Here is a 27,048-nt window from a genome sequence, read left to right as displayed (position 1 = left end):
CAGCTGCAAATGCACTACAACGCTAGGTCATTTGAGTCGTGCAGTTCTAGTTGATTACTTAAGTAGTTTTATAATTACAGCACTAAAGCGCATTATGTGGCATAATGCTCAACATTGAATATTCCAACTACAGCAAAGCTTCACACAATCGATCACCCTCAAAAGTACTGCTTTAGTGCTTTCGCGTGATGCGTGTTATCGATACCAACTCAGTGGCAGAAAATAAACAAGTCTTTTATCTTTAAGTTGGCATTGATCATTTTATTTTATACATTATCGTTAGAGTCTAGCTAATGAAAGCTGAACCCAGCCGTTAAAAGGAATAAAATATATGCGCCAGGCTGCTAAAATAGTAGTTGTTATAAATAATTATTGTCGTCACTGAACGTAGTGCTTAAATTCTCTTTGGTCGTTACTAAAAAACTTGTTCCAAAATACTAGTTGTACAAAATACAATACATAACAGTTACAAGGCCGTAAAATCCAAAAAAAAAAAACAATACATAAAACTGTTAATTTTGATATCTTGTCACAGTGACAACCGGTGATTTACCTGTGACGAATGACGATAAATAGGTACGTCCTAAGTCCTAACTCTCATCTCTCATCCCTAGGTTATTATAAATAGTTATTGTTTTGTCGCCAATAAAAATGACAGTGATGGTATTATATCTAAAGAAACATTAACTATTTGGATCCATTCTGCAACTACCGGTTAATATACCTAAGGACTATATTTTATCATATATTACTTATTACCTACCACTGCTTCTGAAAAGTTTAAGTTAAGCTTAATGAATTAATACTGTAGCTATAGGCTCTAAATATATTCTTGATAATGAAATAATATAGTTATTTACATCGGCATTACAAATTTTCTAGTAACAAACAGACACTAGGAACAAACTTGTTATGCATAAACAAATTTGTGGTAAACTGCCCGTATCTTAGAATAGCCAGGAAGTTTGTTTCAACATGTGTTGTAATAAAATTTAATAAAAAAGAAGCCTAGTAAGGTTCTTGCATAGATATATTTTTCCAAATAGATAAATTAAAAAAAAAGCAGGTTTCTAGATGTCAGGTTAAGCCAGCCACCACAAGTAGCGCCTGTTTATGAGTGTAACACAAGAATTACTTCCTGCAACAATATTCTAGGGAAGGTAATGACCCACCCCACGACACCGCCACAAACATAACATTTTAAGCCAGCAGTTTTGGGCTATGTGACTACAACATGCCAAAGTAGCACTTTATTTACCAAACATGTACCTAGTTACTACTATCTCTTATCTGAACACAGGATATGTAATAATAAAATATATAGATACACTATCAATTGCTGTTGAATGAGTGAGTTCATTAGAGTGTAATTATTACAATGCACACATTTTTTTATGCTAAATATAGTTGATAATAATTTTGTTTTATTGAGTATTGATTTTAATTGTATTTCCTTACTTTTTGTTATATTATAATATTATACTATAAATTAAATATATATAATATACAACTGTTTCTGTCTATTTTTATGGGTTACTAGAACAAAGAAATATACAGGACACCGGATGGTATGTGATAATCACCACAGATTCTCTCTTGCAAAAGAATAGGAATTTACAAATATGGTGAGGCCTTTTAGATATGTGTAGACACATTGAAGCTATCAATGTCTCATTGAGATGGGGACACCTCTCAGAGGAAGAATTTCATTGTAGAGATTATTTGCCATTTCTGTTCTATATGCAATTCTTAAAAAGTGTTAAATCTATGCACTTGCTTAAGAAATTGAACAATATGATTTATATGCTATTGGATTATAATATCCGGACACATAGAGCATAATCCCACATTATTTATAAATTTTGGTACAAATAAAAATAGATATTTGATCCTAGAAGAGGGGGAAAAGATCTAAGAATATTTCTATTTTTGTTAGGAACATTATTTTGGATTCATTTTAAATATTATTATATTTCCGCACAGGTATTGTAATATTATAAACAATGGGTCTAATTGGTGAAGTCAATGATGTGAAGGTTCATGTTGAGAATGAAGTGAACAGCTCGGAATATGATGCTGTACTTGTGTTGAGTGGAGAGGGAGTGGTACTGCCACAAGTGTTGGAGGACTTCATAATTGCTGCTCAAGAGTTTGATGCAGCTCTGGACAAGGCGAGTATACACAATAGGAACATAAAATGATACAAGAACACAAGATGTTGGAGACTAAGTTTGAGGAGGTGTTTCAGGGTTGAGAGGTAGCTTTATAAGTAATGAATTCCTAAATTTGTTATAATATCAGACTGAAGAGTGCCATAGATTTTTATTCAGTTTCAAATTCAAATATTTTTATCTAAATAGGATGTGACATCACTTACTGAAAGTCAAATAACTACCACCCATTCCAAAATGAATGCCTCAGGCCTGAGAAGGATGGGTGCAGCAAAGTATTGTTGTTATTAATGGTTTCAGTCTTTGTGCATTTAAAAGATGTAAACTCTCTGTATTTGCAGCACCACAGTTTTCCATGATATTATTCACTATGCCACCACTTGCTATAAAGTGACTAAGTATGAATTATTTTCTAGCTCAAGAAACATGCAACAGATATAGATCCCATGTAAATAATTCAAGAGACACACATGAATCGTTGATCACTGATACACACTGTCCACTAGTTTGTCTCAGCAACAAGAGCTATCAAGCATGTGATGCTTGCTTTGTGAACAAAAGCCTTGTCTAGTGACACACAGCAGTCATACTTGAGTTTGCCTGGACTATTAATGCATTAAGCCTCTTTTATTTTTTATAAATGTAAGAGGGGGCAAATGTGCAAGAAGCCCATGTGATGGGAGGTGGTGAGGCCACCCATGGACATCTGTAACACCAGAGTAATGAAATGTGTTGTAAACATATATTTATAGTACACAAATTATGTATGTAGCATGGATTTATGCACATTAATCTGCCTAGCTACAGCACTCTCTAAGTATGTGTTGTAGCATTTCTGCTACACCACCTGCATAAAGGTCTATCTGTCACAACTATACTCTATATCTAGAAGATTGTTTAATAAAAGGGATGCGCCTTAAATACAGTGATGGACTTTAAAGGGGATACAAAATAAAGTGTATAAAACAGAATATTTAGGCGAAATTAGAGTTTTTTAATTTGGTTTTTACTTATTATTTGTTTATTTTAATTACAAAGGTCGAAAATGAAGTAAGTTACTGAAAAATTAAAAAAATCAACCAGAACAGGGTTAACTATAAATTAACAGGAAACAGACAATTTATTCTGTATTTTCCATTAAGTAGGAAAGGTCCTAACATGGTCTGTGAGTAATCAAAACTCTTCAAACTGTTTCCAATCACTTTGGCATACCTACTCTTAGCAAATCACTAATAAGGATTAAGGAATTGAATTCCATTCTTCCTGTTCTCCTCTCATACTAGTAGATACGGGCGCAGGATTTTTTTACTTAATTTGTGTCCCAGCCTTGTCTCAGATATGCTCTATGGGGTAAGAGTTGTACTGGCTACCTCATAACATTGATATCCACATCTGAAAGGTATTCAACAAATACGGAGTGCATTATCACGCATAAAACAAAACCATCTCCCATAAATTTTTTTTTGCACCAGTAGCACTATTTCGTCCTCGTAACTGATGTTATTGTTGTTAATCACGCCATCTGTATAACAACCTATCTAATACTACTAAGCACCTCTGTAATCATCATCGTCATCACCGGGAAGACCACTCGGACCAGCCTGATATTTTATTTTATTTATTTTCTAAATATGTGATTTAATAAGTTACTGACACCATTTTGTAAGTTTGCAAATTGTACTAACAAATATGGATGTAATCTCATGAATGAATGCGAAATAAATGATTATTAGTATTATTAGTATAAGGATGTTCACATAAAGATTGAGAAGCGTTGGGAACCTAATCCACCTGACTCCCTGCTTTCCAATCCATAAGACTTCCATAATGATATACGACTCGACGATGATTACGCACTGCTTTTGTCACCCGGACTCACGTCACAGTTAGTTGCACATAATATTGTTAAAAACGTATACAGTGTGGTAAAGGTTACTATAACATAAATGACTTTCTTAATGATACCACAGATTGGGAATGGAGCGACCGCCCTCAGGCTATTAATTAATAATAAGTTTAATTGTACAATGTTACTTTGTGAATGTTACTTTAATTGTAAAACATATTTTTGATGAAAAAAAAAAGGCCGCTGAGTTTGTTGCGCCCATTCTTCTCAGGCCTGAGGCATTCATTTTGGAATGGGTGGTAGTTTTTGACTTTCAATAAGTGATTTCAAATCCTATTTTCAATAAAAACATTTGAATTTGAATTGGTAATATGAATTAGCGTACCCGTTCCCGCAGGAGGTGGGCGTGCTGCGGTGCCCACGAGTGTCGGGTGCGCGATTGGTGGTGTCTCCGCTGGTCCCCGCCCTCTTGCAGTACGCGGATGTGCGCACCGCACGCGAGGCGAGCGTGGCGGGCGTGAAGCGTGCGGGCCGGGCGGGCGTGCGACGCCTGCTCCTCGCACTCACGCCGCTGTGTGCCGCCCGATGGCCGAGAGCGTCCTACGCCGCACTGCTGGCCGCGCTAGAGGCACTGTACGTGGTGAGTGGACACTTTTAGCCAAATTTTAACTATCAGACTGATACAGGTTGTAACTCCGACCGAGTATAGTCGTACAAGCTAGACAGTAATAGACTAATATAGGAGTACCAGGGGCGTGCATACCATATATGCCAATAGGCAGAGTCTACCTACGACTCCAAAAATTACAACAATCGTAACTAGAATAAGATTAATTAATTAGATTGTATAAAAATACGCAATTATTTTTATACTTTTTGATTTTTAATGAATTTGAAGTACACTAACAATTTGTCTAAATATGTGTAAATATACTAAATTTTTCAGTGCAGCAATGAACGTAAGAACTTTGCAATTTGATAACAGACAGTGTTCCGTTACTTTGTCATGGATTCCGTAATCAAAACCTAACCAAACTCTCACCAAACTATCTTTGAAGCATATGCTTTCCAATAAAAAAAGAATCATCGAAATCGGTTGGCGCGATATTGAGTTATTCCTAAATTTATCATTCACTTTGCTATACATACATAGCAAAATTTAAGACTGGTTTTATCATGGATTCCTTAGTCAGATCTGGACCAAATTACAATGGACCACCGGGGAAGCACCAGCTTTCAAATAAAAAAAGAATTATCAAAATCGGTTCATCCAGTCGAAAGTTTTGAGGTAACAAACATAAAAAAAATACCGACGAATTGAGAACCTCCTCCTTTTTTGAAGTCGGTTAAAAATAGAGTGCTACCCTCCTTGTCATGTTGACACTATAAGCATTGCAGAATCCGAGTTCACTTTGATCACGTGTCTGCACTTTATCTAGTACCTCGCGTAAGCAAGGTACCTATTCGCGGAACGTGTGCATTTGTGGGGTAGATAGTGTAGGAATGCACTCGGTAATGGGTCATGTGACGCTATTTTTCTTTCATAAATTAAAGAGCCAACACGTGTTTTAATACCAAACCTAATTGAAATAATTTTAAATGTCGTATTACATTTCAGCCACTGCAGATTCGCGAGTGGTCGCCGAAGAAGCGTCTGCACCCAATAGAGAGATTGGGCGTGTACTGCGAGGGGTTGTGGACGGGAGAGGGTGAAGTGGACCGGGTGGTCCGGGAGGCCGTAGCCGTGGAGGCCGGATTGGGGCTGGCGCGGGACTTGGGCGGCGCGGACCCTGAGAGGATGGCTCCCGCGAGGTTCGCAGAGTTTGTGGAGAAGGCTTTCGCTGGCAGCGCAGTACGGGTGCGTGTCGACAGAGACTCCTGGAGGGAGCGCTACCCGCTTATGGCAGCCGTGTCCAGGGCGGCAGACCACATCGATGAGCACAGAGGTAGGCTATTTATAGGTATACTCGAACCGCCGATAATGCTTGTCTGACTACCTAAAGTGTGCGTATAGTTTCAATTGTCTATAAGTAGTTTTCTTTTCTTTCATTCTGTGAGTCTACCGTGTGCCTATTCTGCGCGAAAACCCCCTGGCCGTCCCTTTTAACACCACTGCGACGTGGCCCGGTCGAATTCTATACATACCCTTTTTATATCTTCGCAGGTATGTGTAGATTTTCTGACGATGTTTTCGGTCACAATAAAGTAACCTGCAGAAACAATAGTTATGAAAATATTGTATCGTCATCGGTTCTTCATACGTGCGCAATTTTTATCAGTTAAGTAAATTGGACGTTCTGCAGTTGTTGAATAGTTTTACGTTTAAAAAATTAATTACATTTAAAGATGACATGATAGCATAAAGATACAGCATATGTCAGGGTATCATTCTGGGTCCAACTTTATTTAATATGTTCTTCAATTTAAACTGTGATAATATGTAAAGAAGCATGAAACACCATACAACTATAATTATATTGACGAGAGCTGTTGCATTACTTACACTACTCTTACTATCACAGGTTGTGTCGTGTACTTGGAATACGAGCCGGAGACATATGAAGAGACATTAATGTTTGTCGGCAAGGTGAGGCACGTCACATTATATCATTTAGTAATACTTCCGGTAGGAAATATTTATGGTCTTACTAAGTAAGCATCTGGAAGCAGAAAATGCTATGTACGGTAGTATTAAAATATGGTAAATTAGTTTTATCCATATTTGTTTATTGAAACCAAAAATTGTCCCAGGCAATATATAAGGGTTCCTTGAACTTACAAGTTGGCGAAGTTCGATTGAAACCCGTTGATGAATATTCCGCTGTACAAAAGCTATCATTGGAAATAGTACATTGCACAGCAAGTGTGATAATCAAGAGTGCAGGATACAGGCACGAGACGAAGTCGGGGGCTAAGGGTCTCAAAAAGCGCTGATATACTTACACTCGAGTAGTGGAATCGCTCTTTCCTCCAAGTGATAAATACTGCTAACGACATAATTTAACAAGCGTTCTCAAGAGAAAATAAAGCCAAAATCTATATAATATATAAGAGATTTCCACCTATGTATTGACTGATCACGATATCTCTGGAACCATAAAGCGTAGAGACTCGCCGAGAAGAGGTCAGCTAAGAACGAATTTCATGGAAACACACCTACATCCGCTCATGCTAAGTAATCGTTGTCATGGCGGAACAACGTCTGGCGTGTCAGCTAGTATTATTATTAAAATTTGAGAATAAGTGGTAGGCCGGTATGCTCCCCAGTATATTAGGCTGTAAAATCTGAATGATATTTTTAGCGTGAATACTACTCCGACAGTCTCTCAACACACTAGTTAGTGCCATTTACAACTCGACTAGAAGCCCCGATATCAATCCCGCTATATATTATACGTATATTTAAGTTAGTATATTGTATTAGATATATCGTTGGCTATCCAGATCAGGCTAGATAGATCAGTAATGAGTGTGTTCGTGTACACAGGGCGTGACGTACGACACGGGCGGGGCGGACGTGAAGACAGGCGGCGCTATGAGCGGCATGTCGCGTGACAAGTGCGGCGCAGCTAACATCGCCGGACTGTTCAAGGTATGTGTGAACAGGCCCTCGCATACTACTACAGGGTACACATAGATCAGTACGAATCACTAGTAGGTATAAATGTTTATTTATTTTCAACACACTTGCTCGTAAAGTGAGCCTTATTATATCGTCTTTAAGGCCATAAACAAACTATAACACACGCGTGCATAATAATACTGCACACTAGTATATAGCATAATAGATTTATCTGTACAAAGTTAAGTTAGTACCTAACTACAAATTATATATTTCATACGTGACTGTAAATTACTGTGCATAAATAAAGAAATTTTGAATTCTGAAATATGAGAGTTCACAGAGCATTTTCATTTTTAATTTTTAATAAGAATAAACTGAAATCAAAATTTTATGAACGATGCGAGACTCGAACCCACGACCTCTCGCGTTCCGTGCGAGTGCCCTTCCAACTGAGCTAACCGTTCGAGTGACGTATCATCATAAAATCTTGTGTGCTTTCTTCAAATCTCACGGCTAATATAGTTTTTTTTTGTAACAACAACGTGTATGCAGGTGTGCGCGGGACTGCGGCCCGCTGTGAAGCTGGTGGGTGTACTCGGCGTGGTGCGAAACTCCGTGGGGTCGCGCGGGTACGTGTCTGACGAGCTCCTGGTTTCCCGTGGGCGACTGGCCGTGCGCGTGGGGAACACCGACGCAGAAGGTAAAACTCCGCTACCACTTTGTTTTCCACCAGTTTTGGTAATATTGGAGCTAGGACAATCAACTAAGTATTAAGTATGTCAATCTACTTTCAGCTATACTGTGGCTTGACCATTCCAATCCAACGTGCAATTAAATCAATTAAGCTTAACTTTAATTAATTTAACATATTTGTATTTTCTGATTTAGCGAATGTTGATATGTAGGTACAAGATGATTGTCTTGAAACTATACAGACAACCTATACCTCTGGTTGCCCGATAGTTTTTGTAAATCGAGCATCAACTTCTACATGAGAGTGCAAGCATACAGGTTTTTGTCGATTTCTACATTTCAATGTGATGTTAAGATACCTCCAACATCGTTATATTTGCATTGCCTGTGTAATATTGGTTCAAATAACCAATATTACTGTGTAATGGTTATAAATGATTCAAATGTTTTAAAAAACGATTGACGATAGTATCAAAACTACAGTGGACATAAGCAAACATCTCGAGAGAGCCCGTACCACTATTTTCTTTGGTGATGTTTTCTGCCAGTTCACACTTCTTTAAGTCTCGTAAACAAGCATCACTTCAATTGTTATTTACTACGCAAATTTAGCATTACTTGCATGAATAAAAATGTAGAGCGGAATAGAGATTTTGAAATTGACAATATTAGATATAGCTTTTGTAAAAGACAAGTACAACTTTCAAGACAGAGGAATTCAATTTTATGTAGTTAATTTGTACACGCCCTGGTATCTTATCGTTAAACCTTTGAGATACTTTGTATACCAGGAAAAGGAAGGGTCCAAGAATCTATTCTGGGAAAGCCTTAGGCTACCCGTACATTAAGCCTCATAATTAAAACCCCAGGCCATGCCCTTAGTTAACTCTCTGAACTTTTTAATTTAAATATAAAGTCATGTGATCGGACAGTCACTTCTAGGCCATAATGACTTAGCTACTTGAACGGTGTTGCATGTTGAACACATTCAAAAGCCTTGGATAAATTGCACAATAAATATTTAAAGTACATTATGGAGTGCAAAACTGACAGTAAATTGGCGGTGCATCATTAATAATATTATGCGTTGTTAAGACTTCCTAGTCTCAGTGAGTCCTCTCACTGTGCATAAATTCAAGCCATATAGCGTCTTTGACAAAGAAAGCTTACTATTGTATAGTAGATTATATAGAGGATAATGATGCATGGGTTTTGTCTCATTCTGCGAGGCCGTTTAACACTGTATGTATTGTATTAAGTAAGCTAACCATTTTTGTTAGTATGATTTAAAAGATGGGCTGGGAGTTCCTTATCAGTTCTTCTCTTACATTACGAACTGATGTAGTTTCAAGACTTTGACGTAGTGGTGTTACAATATGTTATGCTATTGTCTATGGTAATCTATGTCCCTTTGGTAAATAAATATGTATTTGTATCCTATTCTAATATGATGAGTAGGGCGCATGGTGATGGCCGACCTCCTGCATGAGATGGCGGAGCGCGCAGCCCTGGAGCGTGCACCGCACGTGTTCACGGTGGCCACGCTGACGGGGCACGCGGCCCGCGCTATGGGGCCGTACACCGCCGCCATGGACAATCACGTGGCGCGGCACTCGGGCTACGCTCACAAGCTGGCTGCTGCCGGCGAGGACCTCGGCGATATGGTGCGTACTGTGTTTATGTTATAGTTATTTTTTGTTCTACATTAAATTTTTCATAACTATTAAAACGTGAATTGCTACATTTTTGTTATTTTTTTTTATGGAATAGGAGGACAAACGAGCGTACGGGTCACCTGTTGTTAAGTGATCCCCGCCGCCCATACTCTCTTGCAACACCAGAGGAATCACAGGAGCGTTGCTGGCCTTTAAGGAAGGTGTACGCGCTTTTTTTGAAGGTACCCATGTCGTATCGTCCCGGAAACACCGCACAAGGAAGTTCATTCCACAGCTTTGTAGTATGTGGAAGAAAGCTCCTTGTAAACCGCACTGTGGAGGACCGCCACACATCCAGATGGTGAGGATGATATCCTAACTTGTGGCGTGTCGTGCGAAGGTGGAATTCGGCGGCAGGAATTAGGTAAAACAGCTCTTCGGAACACTCCCCGTGATAAATGCGGTAGAAGACACACAATGAAGCGACGTCTCTACGCAACGCCAAGTGATCCAGCCGTTCACAGAGTACTGGGTCCCCGACAATTCACGCTGCTCTGCGTTGCACGCGGTCAAATGGATCGAGCTGATACTGGGGTGCGCCAGACCAGAGATGACAGCAATACTCCATGTGTGGCCGGACCTGCGCTTTGTACAGCGCTAGAATGTGGGCCGGCTTGAAGTATTGCCGTGCTCTATTAATGACGCCCAGTTTCTTTGAAGCCAATTTGGCTTTGCCCTCCAGATGGCCACGGAATTGGCAATCGCTCGAGATTTCGAGACCCAGTATTCCGATACTAGGCGAGGCTTTTAGGGAAGTGTTGTCGAAGAGCGGTGATGCGACAAATGGGGTTTTTTTAGTGGTAAACGCGCAAACTTGAGTCTTCTGGGGGTTAAATTGGACAAGGTTCAATTTACCCCATTCCGCGACCTTCTCAAGAGAGGACTCGGTAGAAGACACAAGTTTCTCCCAGCACTGGTCGACGATTTCCCGAGAGAGACCTGCATGGCCCGTGTATACGGCATCACCAGTCAGCTGTCGTCTGCATAGCAATCAATGTTGGAGGTGTCCAACATAACATTGATATGCGTGGGAGACAGCACACAGCCTTGGGGCACACCAGCATTCACGGGCTTCGGGTTCGAGCAATATCCGTCGACAACGACCTGTATGCTGCGCCCAGTGAAGAAGCTGGAGGTCCACTTGCACAAGCTCTCGGGAAGCCCAAATGATGGAAGTTTGGAGAGGAGCGCCTTGTGCCATACACGATCAAAGGCCTTCGCTATATCCAGGCTAACTGTCAGGCCTTCCCCCTTGCTTTCAATATCCGCAGCCCATCTATGTGTCAGGTATACCAGATGATCACCTGCCGACCGACCATGGCGAAACCCGTATTGTCGGTCGTTGATCAACTGGTGACCCTCTAGGTATACCAAGAGCTGATGGCTAATTATGCTCTCCATGATTTTGGAGAGCAGGGAGGTAATAGCAATAGGCCTGTAGTTTGCCGGATCCGAACTGTCTCCTTTTTTTTGGATCGGATGGGCAAGGGCAGACTTCCATGAGTCAGGGACTACGCCTTTAGAATAAGAGTGCCGGAATAAACGCGTTAGCACCGGCGTCAACTCAGGGGCACACGTTCTAAGCACGATTGGAGAAATGCCATCCGGCCCGCTCGACTTCCTGACGTCCAACGAAAACAGAGCTCGCCTAACAGTTTTCTGTCTGAACTGTACTTCAGGCATAGAGCTCTGACACCGCGGGATGGTCGGCGGTGTTTTTCCGTTGTCGTCAAGAGTCGAGTTGGAGGCGAAAAGAGCGCACAGGAGATTGGCTTTCTCTTTTGCCGTATGGGCCAGGGTGTCATTCCTCATGTGCAACGGCGGCATGGACGGCTGGCTGAAGTTACCAAGAGCAGCTTTCGACAACGACCAGAACTTGCGTGTTCCGGTCGGGTAACTGGAAAGCTGCTCGCCGTGTTTGACGACGTGTTTTGACTTTGCACGGGCGATTTGCCGCTTAAAAAATCTGGAAGCACGGTTGTATTTCCTCTTTAGAACTATGCAGTTCGGATCCTTTGTGCCCAGCGCCGCAACCCAAGTTCGATACGCCTGTTTTTTGCAGTCAGATACTGCTTTAACTGACGCATCGAACCAGGGCTGTGATCTGCCACCGATCGGTACTACAGAGCTTGGTATAAAAATATCCATGCCCTGTAGTATCACATCGGCTACTGCAACGGCGCAGGCACTAGGATCATCCGCAGGGGAAACAAACCCTGCTCCAAGGGTAGGATGCAAAAAAGGAACGCATCCTATCCCAATCTGCTAACTTGTAGTGCCAAACGCGGCGGGTCGCTGGTGGTCTGCGACGTGGGCGTCGTATAGGCACTACACTCCTGACCAGGCAATGGTCGGACGTTCCGAGAGGGGCGTCGACAATGACCTGGTAACCATCGGGATGTGTAGTCAGCAGAAGATCTAATAAGGACGGCATGTGGCTATCCACATCCGGGAGCCGCGTTGGCGACTCAACCAATTGGGACAGATCGTACGCCAATGCAAAATTATGCACAGATCGCCCTGCGTAGTCTGTGGTACGTGATCCAAGCCATTCGGCATTGTGCCCGTTGAAATCACCCAAGACTACGATTTCAGCGGAGGGGATCTGTGCAAGCACGTCGTCAATTGCCGCTTGAACACAGCCCATGAGATGATCGGTTTCTGCGTTACCACTATGGGACCTGTAGACACACGCATAGATGCGGACGCGGTCCTCTAAATCTACGCGGAGCCAGAGAGTGGACAGGTCCCTACCCTCAAAATTGCCGAGACGGCGACAGCAGATATCCTCCCTAACGTAAACACATACCCCGGCATGAGGCAAAAAATTGTGCTCAATTTTGTACCCGGGGTACGTTAAATATGACGTATCGCTAGGTCGAGATATCTGCGTCTCCGTAAGGAAACACAAGGCCGGCTTCGCCGTCTCAAGGTGGTGGTGGACGGCGTTTAAGTTGGAGTGAATCCCCCTGATATTGCAAAAGTCCACGTTGAGTGTGGAGCGGGGTTCCGTGGTGTTACTGCCTCGTTTGTCCTTGGTCATGCGCGGTACTGTGCCCTCCCCAGAATACGAAGGGCAGTCCGAGCTAGAGTGCTCGGGGAGGGATTCTCCGACTCTGGTAGAGCCGGTACCCTCCTGGGGTACTATCTCTTTAGGGACCGCTTTCATAATCTTTGTTGGGGATGGGGGGGACACTAACCTATGCGAAACATAGCGGCACTAGGCCGCTACTTCACGCCGGTATTCTGTGCGAGTGTGGTAATTAACCCGGGCGAGTCTGGCCCGATTGTGCTGACGTCATAAGACGGCTGCGTGACTCTCCCACTTCTAATATTATGTTTCGTTATATTTGTATATTGTAATTGTAGTGTATTGACATCTAGTCTGAACTGAGTATAAATAACAATCATTGTCACTGTCATGACATCGACAGTGGCATTAACAGTGTGATGTTGAGTGCTATATAAGGAATGCACAGTACAGACTACAGCGGAAGGCCAGTTCTAATCGGCTATCGGTAGCATGCGAATGTCTCCGGGTGTATTTACCTAATAACAAAGTGTGCGCCGACCAGATCGAGGTGTCGGTGGTGCGGCGCGAGGACCTGGCGGCTCACCGCGGACGAGGGCCGGGCGACGACCTGCTGCAGGCGGCGCCCGCGCCCTCCACGGCCGTGCCGCGCGGCCACCAGGGACCCGCCGCCTTCCTGCTGCTGGCCAGCGAGCTGCACCGCCTGCCCGTACCCTACACGCACCTGGACATCGCGGGCAGCGCCGCCGACCTACCCGCCGACCCCGTGCCCGCGACCGTGCTGGCTCTCGCCTCTGTACACCACATTCTGAAACATTATCTGCTGCCTTAAAACAGGAAATTAAAATAAAATTGGACGTAATTCCAGAAAAACCTTCCAAACCACAATCATGTCGAAATTGAGTTCAGAACACAAAACTGGTCACGTGATTCACATTAACGGAATGACAAAAAATGGCAGCCCTACTGTCTCACTCTTTAAATGACATCATGACTAAGTAGCCCAACCCACAAGTACGGAATACACTAACATTTAGTAAACTTTAAACACGAATTCCTAAAAAATGTGATGTTTGTGGCTTGGAACGTTTTTCAGGAACTACATCCAATTATATTTCACTAAAAAAAGTTATATTTTACTGTAATATATGTCCACAAATTGTGATAATAACTCATAGCCATATGTGCCTCGCCTAATAACGTTTTTGATATTTGTTTATTTACTCCATCGCAAAAGTTTGATAAAATATAAGTAACAAAATTCTTGTTTTGAGGGTACAACAACTTAACAGGATGCAATAAATTAATTATTGCAGAATTATATCCATGTACACAGTACACACCTACAAAGCATATATTATTAGGATCTTATTATTTTCTATATAAGAATAGCAAGTATACCTAAATGTACATTCAGCATAATAAATCTTGATCGGACATAATAATTTTTTTATAAGTAATAAATGTTTAAATATACTTACACATGTTAACATTGTATTATTTTCATTTTTAAATTTACATGAATTATAAAAGAGCTATAAAAATGATTCTTTTATTATATACCTTACATTATATTTATAATTGGTTTGAGATTCCATTTCAATGCCATACCAACGTGGGAGTGAATTAAAAATATTATCTGGGCATGACGCTTGAGACAAAGCTCCGCTGAAAGGTACTGTACTGGTTTCAAAGACACAACAAATATCAGTACAAATTATGTTTTTATCCGAAACAGGGATCTCCATCAGGACCTTAACATCGATGTGTGTCGAAGCAATCAAGATCCTTGACAAAACTGATATAGAAGACGTCTAAAACGAATTATACCATTTAAGTTAATGTAGTGCTAGTGAATTGTAAAATAGTATAAAAATATTGATATTATAAAAGACACATAAACAAATTGACTCCCTCTCAATCGAGACATTTAAGAAAGGTGTTAATGGACTCATTCTTAGTTGAGTCTTTCTATAAAGCAGTTTAAGTATATTTAATTATTAGCATAACTTATGGCTAGACTGTAATGCAAGTGGGGCAACATTATAATCTTCTTAAGCCTTCTATGGTCTTCGGTTTTGAATATTCAGTGATGGCTTTATTTTTTTCTGGTGGTCGTATACCGTTTTTAGATACAATATATCCGAGAAATTGGACTTCCGTCTCGCCTAAGTTACAATTGGCGGAGTTAAAAGTCCATTTTCTTCCAATCTTAGAAGACTAAGGACTGTTCTTAAGTGATCGCGATGCTCAGTCTCCTTTGATGAGGCTAAAAAAAATCCTCGATGAATGTGAAAACGTAGTTTTTTTTTAAATGAATCAAATATTTGAAATGTTTGTCCTGCATTCTTTGGACCAAGGCACATGCGAGGAAATTTGAAAAACCCCATTGGTGTGATGATAGCTGTTCCCTTGTCCTCATTTGTCGGACACATTTGAGATCGATGGTGCAGAATATTGTTTTGCCACACTGATCTTGCCTTGTGTTTCCATATAATGTACCACGTTATTCTTAGGCGATAATTGCATGGTAGTTATTCCCGTGGTACCGAGGAATTCGGCGAGTATCGTGGAGTACAGGTCCTGTAAATCGATACTTTGTACTGTGGGTAGGGTTGTTGACATTACTGGTGCGTCGATTTTAAGATTTTTTGACTTTCGACGTTACATGGTGAATGTAGTGCTTCAATTCTATTTGTTACATGGGAGAGATGCAAGACTTAAAGGTCATGTTTACCAGGTCATAAAATTAAAAAAAAACTGGATATATAAATCTGTGATATACTGTAGGTACCTACTTGGAAGCTATTTTTAATTTATATAGTTATTTGTAAATAAATGGTTAAAATAATATTTTGTCGTGGTAAAATATCAGTGTTTTTTCTTTCATTCGATTTTCATATTTACCTAGATATATTTTGATGATAGCTGCTGTAGGATCCAAGAAGGGTTACTTCAAACGAAATGATAACAAATCACAGCGTTCGTTCAAATTATCGTCAGCGGCTATTTTAATAACTGAGTCACGTATTAACACTATCGGTTTTGTGTGATAAATTGTTATACATGTCAAGGATGCCTGAGAGTCCTGCCTTATCAACATTTGGAACCACCTCTCAGTGCTGCTTAATCAATAGAGGTCTATCATAATATAAAATACAGGTTTTTATTAAACATAAGTAATAAAGAGACATGGCAGTTCAATCAAATAACAGAGTGAATCAACAGATGGGATCATCAAATACTATATTTAATACACAAACTAGATATGACTCCAGTTACATCAAAACTCCTGCAGGGATAATGAAATTTGCTGCTACTGTAAGTTCTGCAGTGATAAACTTATAAGTTATTCAAAGTATTATGTGAATTTACCTGTAATGTAATTTTGATTATTTAATCATGTTGAGAGTGTTATTTTATTACTAGGCATTGAGTTAGTTTTTAAAGTTAAATGTACTTACACAGCTACCATTTAACAGTCCATTTGTGATATAACTTGATAATTGTTAAAATTACAGCATTATTAATGTATATGATTATAGCAATGTGCAAATCCAAGTACCACATAGTATTTATAATTTCAGGTGCTAAACCTGCTTGGTTTCATCTGTGTACAATCGTCAGTATTCTGGTCGAATTGGCGTGGAGTGTACTTCAATATCACTGCACAGCTGGCTCTGTGGTTTACACTCATTCTGCTCCTGCTTTACATTTTCCATGTGATAGAGAAGTATCACAATGTGAAGTGGCTTCACATAGAAATGATTGGGTGTGGAGTTTTAACATTCATGTATCTGATTGCGTCTACAATTGTTGTGGCTTTTGGATCTGCAGCATATTCTGCTGGTGGGGTGAGTAAGAGTAGATGTACTATAAGAATATTGACCTGAGATGTTACTTGTCGGTTTCAGATAAATGTAATTATAGTTGAATTCGTCAAAAATTCTTAATTTGTAATAATCTGTTTTGAAAAGAGCAACCTTAGAGCTCATTCTTCATAAAAAATGAAATATTTCTTGTGTTTTACCAATTTGTAATGTGATACAATTCTATAGTAGACCTATGTACATTACTACATTGTTAATGTGCATATCTGCAACCTTATCTGTGTGGTTGTTTATAACTGGGTTCACAGTGATGAAAGTTATGCAAATTAGTGTCATATTCATATAACATTTTGTGCTGTATAGAACAGAACTCTGCATTTTTTTTACAATAGCTCTAAATTGGAGACATTAGTTTGTTGTTGTGGATAAAGTTTTTTCACATTTTATATACCTTAAAAACTTCAACATTTAAAAAAAAAATTATTTACTATGACTTTTAGAGCCAGTTTAGAGATCTTGACATGATCCTGTTCCTTAAGAAATTTTGGAACTCCTGATCATGTCTTGGCAGTCCTATTTTGATGTCCGCTTAAATAATTCTGAAGAGATCAAAATCTGAAGGTCAAGGCTACTATGGTGGACTCGATTAACATCTCACAGCCATCTCTTAATTTTTGCTGAGTGGCTAAAAATGAGTAGGTGGTAGTAGTAGTACATGTTTAGTAGGCTTTCAATGAGGTTATGTGGCACCCTAATATTGAGTTTTTTTTTGGGTACCTAGACGTTGCTTTCAGTGAGGTTATATGGCACCCTAGTATTGAGCTTTTTTGGGTACCTAGCGTTTTTCAAAGGGGTTTTATTATATATATTTATTAGCTATGCCAATATTTTGGCTGTGTTAATATATCCATGTTGGTTAATCAGTTAAACCGAATTTATAAAAATCTCTCATTCTGAAACAACTTTACATATGAATAATATGGGAGGACTGTTGCTATTCAGTTCAACTAATCCAGCTTGTAAGCTTTATTATGAGTCCATGAAAAAAACCTGAACTTCATGTGTATTCTTTTCCAGTTCTTTGGTTACCTGGCAATGGTGCTGTACGGGTTTGAAGCATTCTTCAAGTTACAGTGCATCCAGCGTGGGGAACTGGCACAGGGCAGTCGCGTCATCACTAAGCAGACTCATGTGGTGACTCCGCCAGCTCTACCCTAGCATCCCACCAATAACTCATGGGACACAGAACACATTAGGACATGAACAATTTCACACTGTCCTCTGTGAACATTCTCCTAGGTAAAATTATGAGAATTATTCATAATCTACAGCCACAAGAATAAGTTGCCTCAATCATCAGGGTTCACCAGAAATCCACAGATTATAGTGTAAGCTCTTTAGGACTTTTATTAAATAGTAGTAGTAATAGGTTATACACAATTATTTCACATATTATGTACTTGTATTTGGTTACTTGCAAGGTTCAGCCTAACTGGTGAAATGATTGTATACCTTCTAGATATTTGCTGACACACCATATAGTACCTGCTGTACAGTGTACCTTAATATTTGTTAAGTTATGAAAGTCTAAAAGTGTTTTTATTCTTATAGATAGTTAATGGGCATTAAGTTGGTTTTTATAGCAGAAGAATTGAGTCTTAAATTTAGGTGATTGATACCATTTTGAAACTGTATTTATTTTCTCAAGTTTGTGTGTGTGTTTGTGTGTAATGGAGGCGTAAAACTGCTTCACATTATGTAATTTTATATAACTGTACATAGTAATATTTTGTATTAAAGTTATTGCTTTGTGATATTATTCAAGAAGTTCTGCTTCTTTCGTATGGTTAGTATGATGTTTTTTTAACTGGGACAGTATGAGATAATCCGAGACAATGGAATAAGTACACAGGGAAATTGTCCCGAAGGAACCTTTTTTGTAAAAACAAATTACGAACAACTCACGTTTTTACAACAAACATTTACGCAATAATCGACTTGGCCAAGATTTTTTTTGCCAATAAACATTCTAATACAAATTAAACTTGAAAACGCGTTCGGAGCGCTCTTTCAACTGAGCCAACCATTCGAGTGACATATAGTTGATTTATCTTGTATTCTTTGTTCAACTCTCAGGTTGTATATTGTTCATAAATTTTGTTTTCAAATTTTATTTGTGAAATTAATATCAGAAGTGAGGGTTATCACTTTAAAACAACAAATTGTTAACATTTTTATAGTTATTATGACAGTTTTCCTATAGATGTATCATGTATCTCATGGTTACAGTGGTCTTCATACCCTCTCAGTTAAAAAAAAGTGAGTATTATCTGTAATTTATTATAAATACCTACAATAAGACTTGAAAGTATGTGAAACAATTTAAGGTAGATCCGCTATGGTTGAGAGGATATCTCTCATAAGTAGAAGTATACTAGGTGAAATATAATTTCACAAGTACGAAACGCTTATAATTCGAATACATGTACCTAAACGCAATGTAACTATAATTTGAATAGGTACCTACTCTAGGAAATATTGACGAGAATTTTCCATTAATTGAAGTTTAAGAGTTTTACACGTCACGCGGTGATTAACAATTATTGTTATGTTGGTATGAAAATGAAATTGCCAAAACATTATATTTATCGTAGTTTTGAATATATTTTTAACCGACTTCAAAAAGAAGAAGGTTCTCTATTCGATCGGTATTTTCCGATGTTATTAATATTAAAGGCAAAGTTGGTCACACTATCTACATAATACGTGGGGCACTCAGAAAGTTTTGAGAAACTAAAAGATGGTATTTTTACTCGTAAATAATCATATATTTTTAAATACTTAGCCATGGCTTCATACATAAAACTTATACTTAATCGCAAAAGTTTACTGAGTGACCTTGTATGGAGTAGCTTGAGTGATATTAAAATCCTATTCTGAATAAAAGTAATTCAGTTTGAGCTGTTAGAATCTTTCATAGCTTACCTATCTCTTTATATCATTGGCAGCGTGTTCTTATTGGCTACATCTGAAAATTCGATCACGTGATCACGATATCAACGTAGTTCCCTTATACATTTCTTTTGTCTGTTATCTCAAGCGCTAACGATTATAGATAGGTAGTAAACTTGGATAACAGCGGTTTTATAACCTATATAGTTTTAGTTTAACTTATTAGAGGTAGACAAATCTATCCTTTTACGCTTACTTCCATTTCAATAACATATCGACATAAAGCATTTGACTATAAGTATATTCGACATAACTATGGATAGTTAAGATCTTGTCACTAACGGCCGTTCCCAATATTCAGTCTATCTCTTACTTGAGATAAAAATAGTAACTATCGTTGACTTTCCTGTCCCAATATACTTATCGACGGTAACTCACCTTATCCGTACACGCTATCTGTTAATGGGACGACGTTTAGCAGCGATAGTAGTTTGTATGAAAATTTCAATCCACGCGTCGCAATATAAGGCGATAAGAATGACTTATCGGGTATATTGGGACAGCTTCAGATATTATGTGACAGTATTATATGACAGTAGAAGGTAGTAATTTATCTGTAGATAGTATATTGGGAACGGCCGTAAGCGGAGTCAGCAATGTATCCGTAATTAGAGATACGTTATTCAAGACGGCCGTAAGCCTTCTGAAGTTATGACGTCACGTTATACCAACAAATCTGCATTTCTCGCGTTATGTAGGTACCTCATAAAATATACCTATTCCGCCTTCTTTTATCAACTTTTACTGTATTATTATGTTTAATTCGCGGTCACAAGTTTAGCTATTAATTTGGTGGTGGACCAACACTGGTGGTTTAAACTGGAGTATCGTTTACTCTCCACGGAATCATTTCAACTTATTTATAATGGTGGTGGTGTTTTCGCTGTGTAGGAAGACGTTCATTTTGATATTGCCACAGATATCGTATGCAAGTTCTTGATGATTTGTTCGTCTCCCTAGCATCGTATCACACGTGGTGACCTATATATATTAAGTACTATGATATGTCCGTCCGCTCTTGCTCACGCTTGTGTCAAATATTTTGTAGCACATAACTTTAAGCGAATATATTATAATATTATAAACACAAAAAATATTCTATACTTGGTAGTTTTTGTATGGCTACAAACTGAAGTCTCATCTTTGTTAAGAAAATCTTGTCTTTGGTAAGGTTTGCTCCATAAGATTACCAAAATATATTTCTTAGTTTTAAGTAGAATGGATTGTTAATAATGTTATAAAGTGACACGATTTATACTACTACTACCTACTGTTAGTAATTTACGAATAGAAATTATACTGACGCAACTTCGAGTTCTCTATCAAACAGCAATTTATGCTTATACCTACCCCTATAACAATAACAAAACAGTGAATTTGTGCAAGAAAAAAATAGTTATAAAAAGCTAAAGTAGACAAGCATCTACTCGCTTTTATAAATTTTTATATAACATTTACAATGCTCCCAAATTAATAATGCGCATACAGATCTTCGCCACTTTTCGGCAACGGTCGTATTTCCCGACTGTCGGGAGACGATATCTATATAGAGTGGTAAAATGCATTACTTTTGCATAATTTAGTAGAATTATATTACAACAATATTAACAAAAGGGGTGTGTTATAGGAGCTCTATATAATTCCACATAGACTGAACACGTGCAGTCGACACCAATACTTAAAGACGACTGACTGACCGGCTACCACAGCCGACCGCCCGATTTGTTTTCGTATTGTGAACACATGATTTGACTCCCTATATCTTTCGCACAAGGTGCAAAATGCAACAGCACTGTTTAGGGCTCTTACGATTGAATGATTCGGGTGTTTACGGGAATACGCCCATTAGCGAAGATCTGTATGCGCATTATTAATTTGGGAGCACTGTAGAACATTTTTGATATTACATTAATAATTTAAATTGACAGAATAATAATCAATGAATAATATAAATGTCAAGTTATACATTTTTACCATTTACCACTACTAAATGCTTAGATCATTTTTACGTCTAGATAGACTGTGACCACGTCGAAAAAATTGCGACCTACTATTAACCTTTATTTTTAGCAACGCTCACACACTAAACAAAGTGACATACCTACGTATGGCGAGTGTAAGCCGTAGCTTGACATGCACACGAAAGTAATAAATCTGGCTTGTTTTCTAGACGTATAAATTATGTAAGACTAACGGCCTTATAAATAATATTGGCATAAAGTTATATATAATCATAAACCAAGAAAATGTAAAATGTTTACAAAAAGACATTTTGCTTGCGATTGGTCTAATGACTAATCGGACGTATAACGTTTCCCGCGTTTATTTACAAGGCTGCCTGTCATTCGGAAAACTTCAGAATTATCATTGTATTGACAGTGTTGTCAACGATAATATTGTAAACATTTTGCATATTCTTTGTTTATGCTTAGTTATAACTTTATACCAAGTTTATTTGTAAGGCTGTAAATGTTTTATAATTATCCTATGACAAAATAAATGATATATGGTAAAATAAATAATTCGTTTTCTTTCATTATTTTTATTAACATAACAAAATAACTATACTGCAATAAGGTTCATAGAAAATTCTTATAAAAATAAAATAGGTTAAGGTTATATAAAACAAATTTTAAAAAATACAATAGGGAATATGCATATATTTTTGAAATTATACAAAAAAACCTATAAACAGATAAAAGAATCTAAATATCTTTAAATGATTGGAGCCATCCATGGATAGTGGAGAGTAGAGTAAAAGTCGATTCAAAATATATTTTGCATCAATTGATGAAGATATCGGGGCCATTTTAATTTTGCCTGTTAAACTCACTACTGATGCACTAATAAATGCCATCTTCCTTCGCTGTGTGAGTATCTATTTTCTTATGAATCTGCTCACGTGCGTCGTTCATTACGAGGGCACAAAGATATTAATTTATAGATTTAGAAACTATACATCAATGTGTAAACTACATTTGTTTCAACTTTTCTCTCTGATTTCTCAATGCACTTTTATCTTACTTATTTTCTCCGTCAAATTCACTCTGACCAATGGTGTCACTTTACAAATATCAGAATTTTAATACATTTATCCTTAAATACTCTTAATAAAATTATCATCAATAACATTGTAAGCACGATTTTAAAGTACTTATTAAAGTTAAAAAAATATTTCATTTTTATTTTAAACTAGCTGACCTGGCAAACATTGTTTTGCCATATAAATTATATATGTAAACCGTCCTTGAGCTTCAACGAATCTATTACAAAAAATTCATTGAGATCGGTCAAATAGTTTAAAGAGTTATTATGGAACATACAAAAATACATTCTCTTTTTTATATATAAAGATAGATATATGCATATTACAATAGTTTGTTACATAATTATATAATTAGAGTTCTCGACACAACATTGGCACTTATTATACTTGGCAATCTTATAACCTAATCAGACCTTGCAGCTTACAATTATGTCACCACTAAACCAATGAAGCCTCTGATTCTTAAATAATGTGTGTGAGACCGAAATGGCAATAAGTTCCTCCTTAAAATACGTATGAGGACATTTACCTATGTATTCTATGCATTGAAGAATTACTCATAGGTTTGGAAAAGGTTTTGTAGGGAAAAAAGACGGGTAAATAAAAAATACTTGAAACAATTCTTAGGCTAATCTTTACCTGTGATACAAAATACATTAACCAATACTTTCGGTTGAACAGCATGTAAGGGAATGTGTATTTTTATATAAAAATAAATATCAATGAACCTTACTAAAATTATGATTTAGTAAAGCTCTCAAAAACAGCCCTTTAATGCATTTCCAATATTATGATATATCTGCAGTACCATTATTCAAGTAATGTGTCTATACAAATGCAATTGTAATTAAGAAATTAGTGCCAGACATTTTACTTACACATGAGCATCATTTCACAATATTACAATGATCTAGAAACTTTCAGAAATAATATAGTCCTCATTCATAACTTAATTATAATTAATTAACCAAGCAACCAAATATAAAACAATATTCGAAAATATTAGACGAAAAGAACAGAAAAAATTTAGTATAATCTGATCTTTGTGAAATAACATTTAGATAACAATAAATAATATGATATCAAATACTGATAAGAAAACATCAATCAATCATATTGATTTTACTAAACAATATTATTGTCAAGTGTCAACAAAAAACTATCAACAGTAAGTGTGAGACAAAGTTATCATATTATATTGTTTTATAATAAATTGATGTGTCACTTACAGATATCATTAAAAATAACTAACAAACTAAAACCACTAACCCAATTAACCACTAACTAATCATTATTAACAGGTGATATGCCCCGACAGCATGATAAAAAATGTCTAATTATAATACATTAAGTAGATTGTTTAACAAGTTTATTTTTGTCTTCTGGATTTATCCATAATATACCTGGATAGTAGCATATACAAAATATAGATTGTTAATTAGATTAATTAAGCATTTTTTATAATAATACATTTAAGTACATAATCAAAACAATAATACTTTATATAATAGACTTTGCTTACATCAATAATAATACAGTACTCAAAACAACTTAAAAGTTTATTGAGGTGGGAGCCCAGTTTTCCACTTGTTAAACTTCAAATAACTATCCAACCCATATGCAATGATGGCACATAATCCAAAAAACTGTAAAAAACAAAATATTTCTTAAGGACTAGAAGAAACATGTTTAAATAAAACACTTTTAAAGGATTAAAACGAGTAAAATTCTATATGTGTTTTTATATATTATTATTTGCGTAAAAGTAACATTTTTATTATTATTTTAGTTAACCCGATGTTTCGAGACCTTTCCAGATCTTGTAATCAGGTTTTATTTAAATGAGTAACACTCAATTACACTCAAAACATTAATTAAAGAAAATACTAAGAAGAAATATGGATGTAAGTTACCCAACGGCAAGTAATCATTTCAGCCCATGCTCTCTTGCAACACCAGAGAAGGCAAACAAAATGATATAATCTTATGAAATTTAATTTAACAGGAGCAGTGAAAAACTTCTTCTTTCCTTTTTTTTAAAGTTTATTGTTTACATACAATTTTATTGTGTATTTAAAAGATCCTATCCACAAAGTTTAGTTGCAATTTTAACACTATTTTAGACTGTTTTGATTGTAAATAAAAACAAATATGAATTGCATTCTGTTGACCGAACACTTCCATATACAAATAATATAATGTCCAACTTACCCCAATAGCATATCCAACACTTTCCCCAATGGTTGTGGCAAATATTGATGTAACTATGTATGCCAGACTCATGGCAGCACAGAAGAAGAATTCACACTTGAGCCATGGCAGGTGGTCGTACTTCTCAACAAAGTGAAATAGGTACATACATAATATGAACCCAGTTATTATATTCCCCACCCAGTACAGTATGTTGAAGAATACTGCCGATACCCACAAACTCCATGATGCCTTGATGCAAATGAACCCCACTAAGTTGCATACCTGTCCAAAAATTAGAAGTTTATGTAGTGGTTTAACATTTTTATAATTATTATTATATTTCCTACTTATTTATATATTATTACTGCTCCATTAAGTAAATAAATAAATGTTACCTTTGAAGATTTTTTTACAGTCCTGGATAAAAATAATTTTAAAAATTGTTTCTTGTACCCATAATTATAAAAAAATAAAGTGCCAACCTTCCAACTCAGTCATAAGAGAGTAATATGCAGTAAAGCTAATGTGGATGGATCTGTTAGAAATGTTTGACCTAGCAGGACATTCTATGATTTCATCATTTGATGCTAGTAGAAGCCAGGCAAGTATGGAAATCAGGACTGTGGCAAATAGAAGTCTGTTAACTTAAGTATCTACATACTTTGGGAGACAAGTGTGGTTGTTAGGTAATATTAAGTACAAATATGACTGACTGAGGTCACTTATAAACAATAATATATTGTATCTATACATTACAAGAGATGTCTATATGATTATGTACATATTTCTAAGTGATTAATAATATTTATTAAAGATATATATAAAATGCTTATTAATATAAATTTATTTTAAATTGAAATTTGAATAATTCACTTAAATTAATCCAATCACAGTTATTTATGCTTCAGCACTTAACTCATGAATACAGCAAACAGAGTGTGACATTTTTGTTCAGTCATGTATTGCATGATTGGATATACAATTTTCAAAGTACTACTTTGAACTTTCTAACAGAATTATTCCTATACTTTAATTAATTTAATGTTACTTACTTCATAAAATAATATCCTTGTGATGCTATGATAAAAAAACATTACCATTTGTTTGAAATGTTTAAAAAAAATATTAAAATACATCATTATAGCAAATTGATTTTGTACTTACAAGTTGCACTATTTTAAGTATTCCAGGAAACGTTTTTATATAGCCGTGGTCAAATCTTATAACCTTTTGCTGACTAGACGCGGGTTCCGAATTGTTTTCCGGGTAAGTGTTATACATTGTAATAGGAGTAAGGATTTTACTGTAGTCACACTAAAAAAGTCCTATAATCAGTAATTTTAAAAGTTATAAATTTTAAATTCTTAAATACAAAAATCCAATCACTGAGCCAGAGAATTTATTTACGATTTACTGTAAATACGACGGTCAAAGAGTATAATAATATATAGGGAAACGACGGTTATCAACTAAAGATTATAGAATATATTATAATTCTTTTTAATTTATTTTGTGGCACGGTATGCATATCCATAGGCAGAGTTAAGAGTAACGACTGACAATAATTGCTGACAGCAGACAGCAAAGACTTTATTTACTCTAACGCCGACAAAGTGAAAGTCTCGGAGCAATAATATAAAGCCTGGATGGCGCGCATTTTAAATTGAACTTTTTTTAAGTAGTGGCACTCTTTCATCCAATTCACCTAGTAGTGCAATAGATAGAGATATCAATTGAAATCCATAACCATTTTTATTCCGGTATGGTAGTGCTTGCCACAGTAATATCGATAAAAAAAGGATGAATTTAAGTAATAAAGAAACATGCTGTAAGGTTAAATTAATGTAGCTTTTGGGTATATTTAGGTATTATTAAGTCTTACATATACTACAAAAATTACATTTAAACTATACACAAAGTTCAACAATCCCTCAAAAATAAACAAT

General features: G+C 36.9%; 2 protein-coding genes across 4 annotated transcripts; both read left to right on the top strand.

Moving 5' to 3' along the window:
* The first annotated feature begins 454 nt into the window (after positions 1-454).
* Positions 455-14,565, top strand: LOC126979729 (putative aminopeptidase W07G4.4). Of its 3 annotated transcripts, none has more exons than XM_050829228.1 (9): positions 455-576; positions 1,984-2,171; positions 4,415-4,657; positions 5,636-5,963; positions 6,540-6,604; positions 7,505-7,609; positions 8,135-8,282; positions 9,734-9,939; positions 13,566-14,565. In XM_050829228.1, exons 2-9 carry the CDS (start codon positions 2,004-2,006, stop codon positions 13,851-13,853), a joined length of 1,551 nt encoding a protein of 516 aa, XP_050685185.1. In that variant the 5' UTR covers positions 455-576; positions 1,984-2,003; the 3' UTR covers positions 13,854-14,565. The 3 variants fall into 3 exon arrangements, with proteins under 3 accessions (XP_050685185.1, XP_050685184.1, XP_050685186.1); XM_050829227.1 differs by lacking the exon at positions 455-576 and adding an exon at positions 583-714; XM_050829229.1 differs by lacking the exon at positions 455-576 and adding an exon at positions 766-1,160.
* Positions 14,566-15,793: 1,228 nt separating this feature from the next.
* On the top strand, positions 15,794-20,841 carry LOC126979831 (uncharacterized). Its single transcript, XM_050829392.1, has 3 exons — positions 15,794-16,342; positions 16,609-16,875; positions 17,929-20,841. Exons 1-3 carry the CDS (start codon positions 16,214-16,216, stop codon positions 18,067-18,069), a joined length of 537 nt encoding a protein of 178 aa, XP_050685349.1. The 5' UTR covers positions 15,794-16,213; the 3' UTR covers positions 18,070-20,841.
* The last annotated feature ends 6,207 nt before the right edge of the window (positions 20,842-27,048 follow it).

This window comes from Leptidea sinapis, chromosome 4 (genome assembly GCF_905404315.1).
Source record: "Leptidea sinapis chromosome 4, ilLepSina1.1, whole genome shotgun sequence".
Lineage (NCBI taxonomy): Eukaryota > Metazoa > Arthropoda > Insecta > Lepidoptera > Pieridae > Leptidea > Leptidea sinapis.
This window is presented reverse-complemented; position numbering and strand designations above follow the sequence as displayed.

What these genes read in the sequence shown, in the direction of transcription:
- LOC126979831 (XM_050829392.1), top strand. Translation starts at nt 16,214, where the DNA reads ATGGCAGTTCAATCAAATAACAGAGTGAATCAACAGATGGGATCATCA. An exon ending in TAATGAAATTTGCTGCTACT is followed by an intron (nt 16,343 to 16,608) that starts GTAAGTTCTGCA and finishes TTATAATTTCAG; the next exon opens with GTGCTAAACCTGCTTGGTTT. An exon ending in CAGCATATTCTGCTGGTGGG is followed by an intron (nt 16,876 to 17,928) that starts GTGAGTAAGAGT and finishes ATTCTTTTCCAG; the next exon opens with TTCTTTGGTTACCTGGCAAT.
- LOC126979729 (XM_050829228.1), top strand. Translation starts at nt 2,004, where the DNA reads ATGGGTCTAATTGGTGAAGTCAATGATGTGAAGGTTCATGTTGAGAAT. An exon ending in CGCTAGAGGCACTGTACGTG is followed by an intron (nt 4,658 to 5,635) that starts GTGAGTGGACAC and finishes ATTACATTTCAG; the next exon opens with CCACTGCAGATTCGCGAGTG. An exon ending in GCGAGGACCTCGGCGATATG is followed by an intron (nt 9,940 to 13,565) that starts GTGCGTACTGTG and finishes TGCGCCGACCAG; the next exon opens with ATCGAGGTGTCGGTGGTGCG.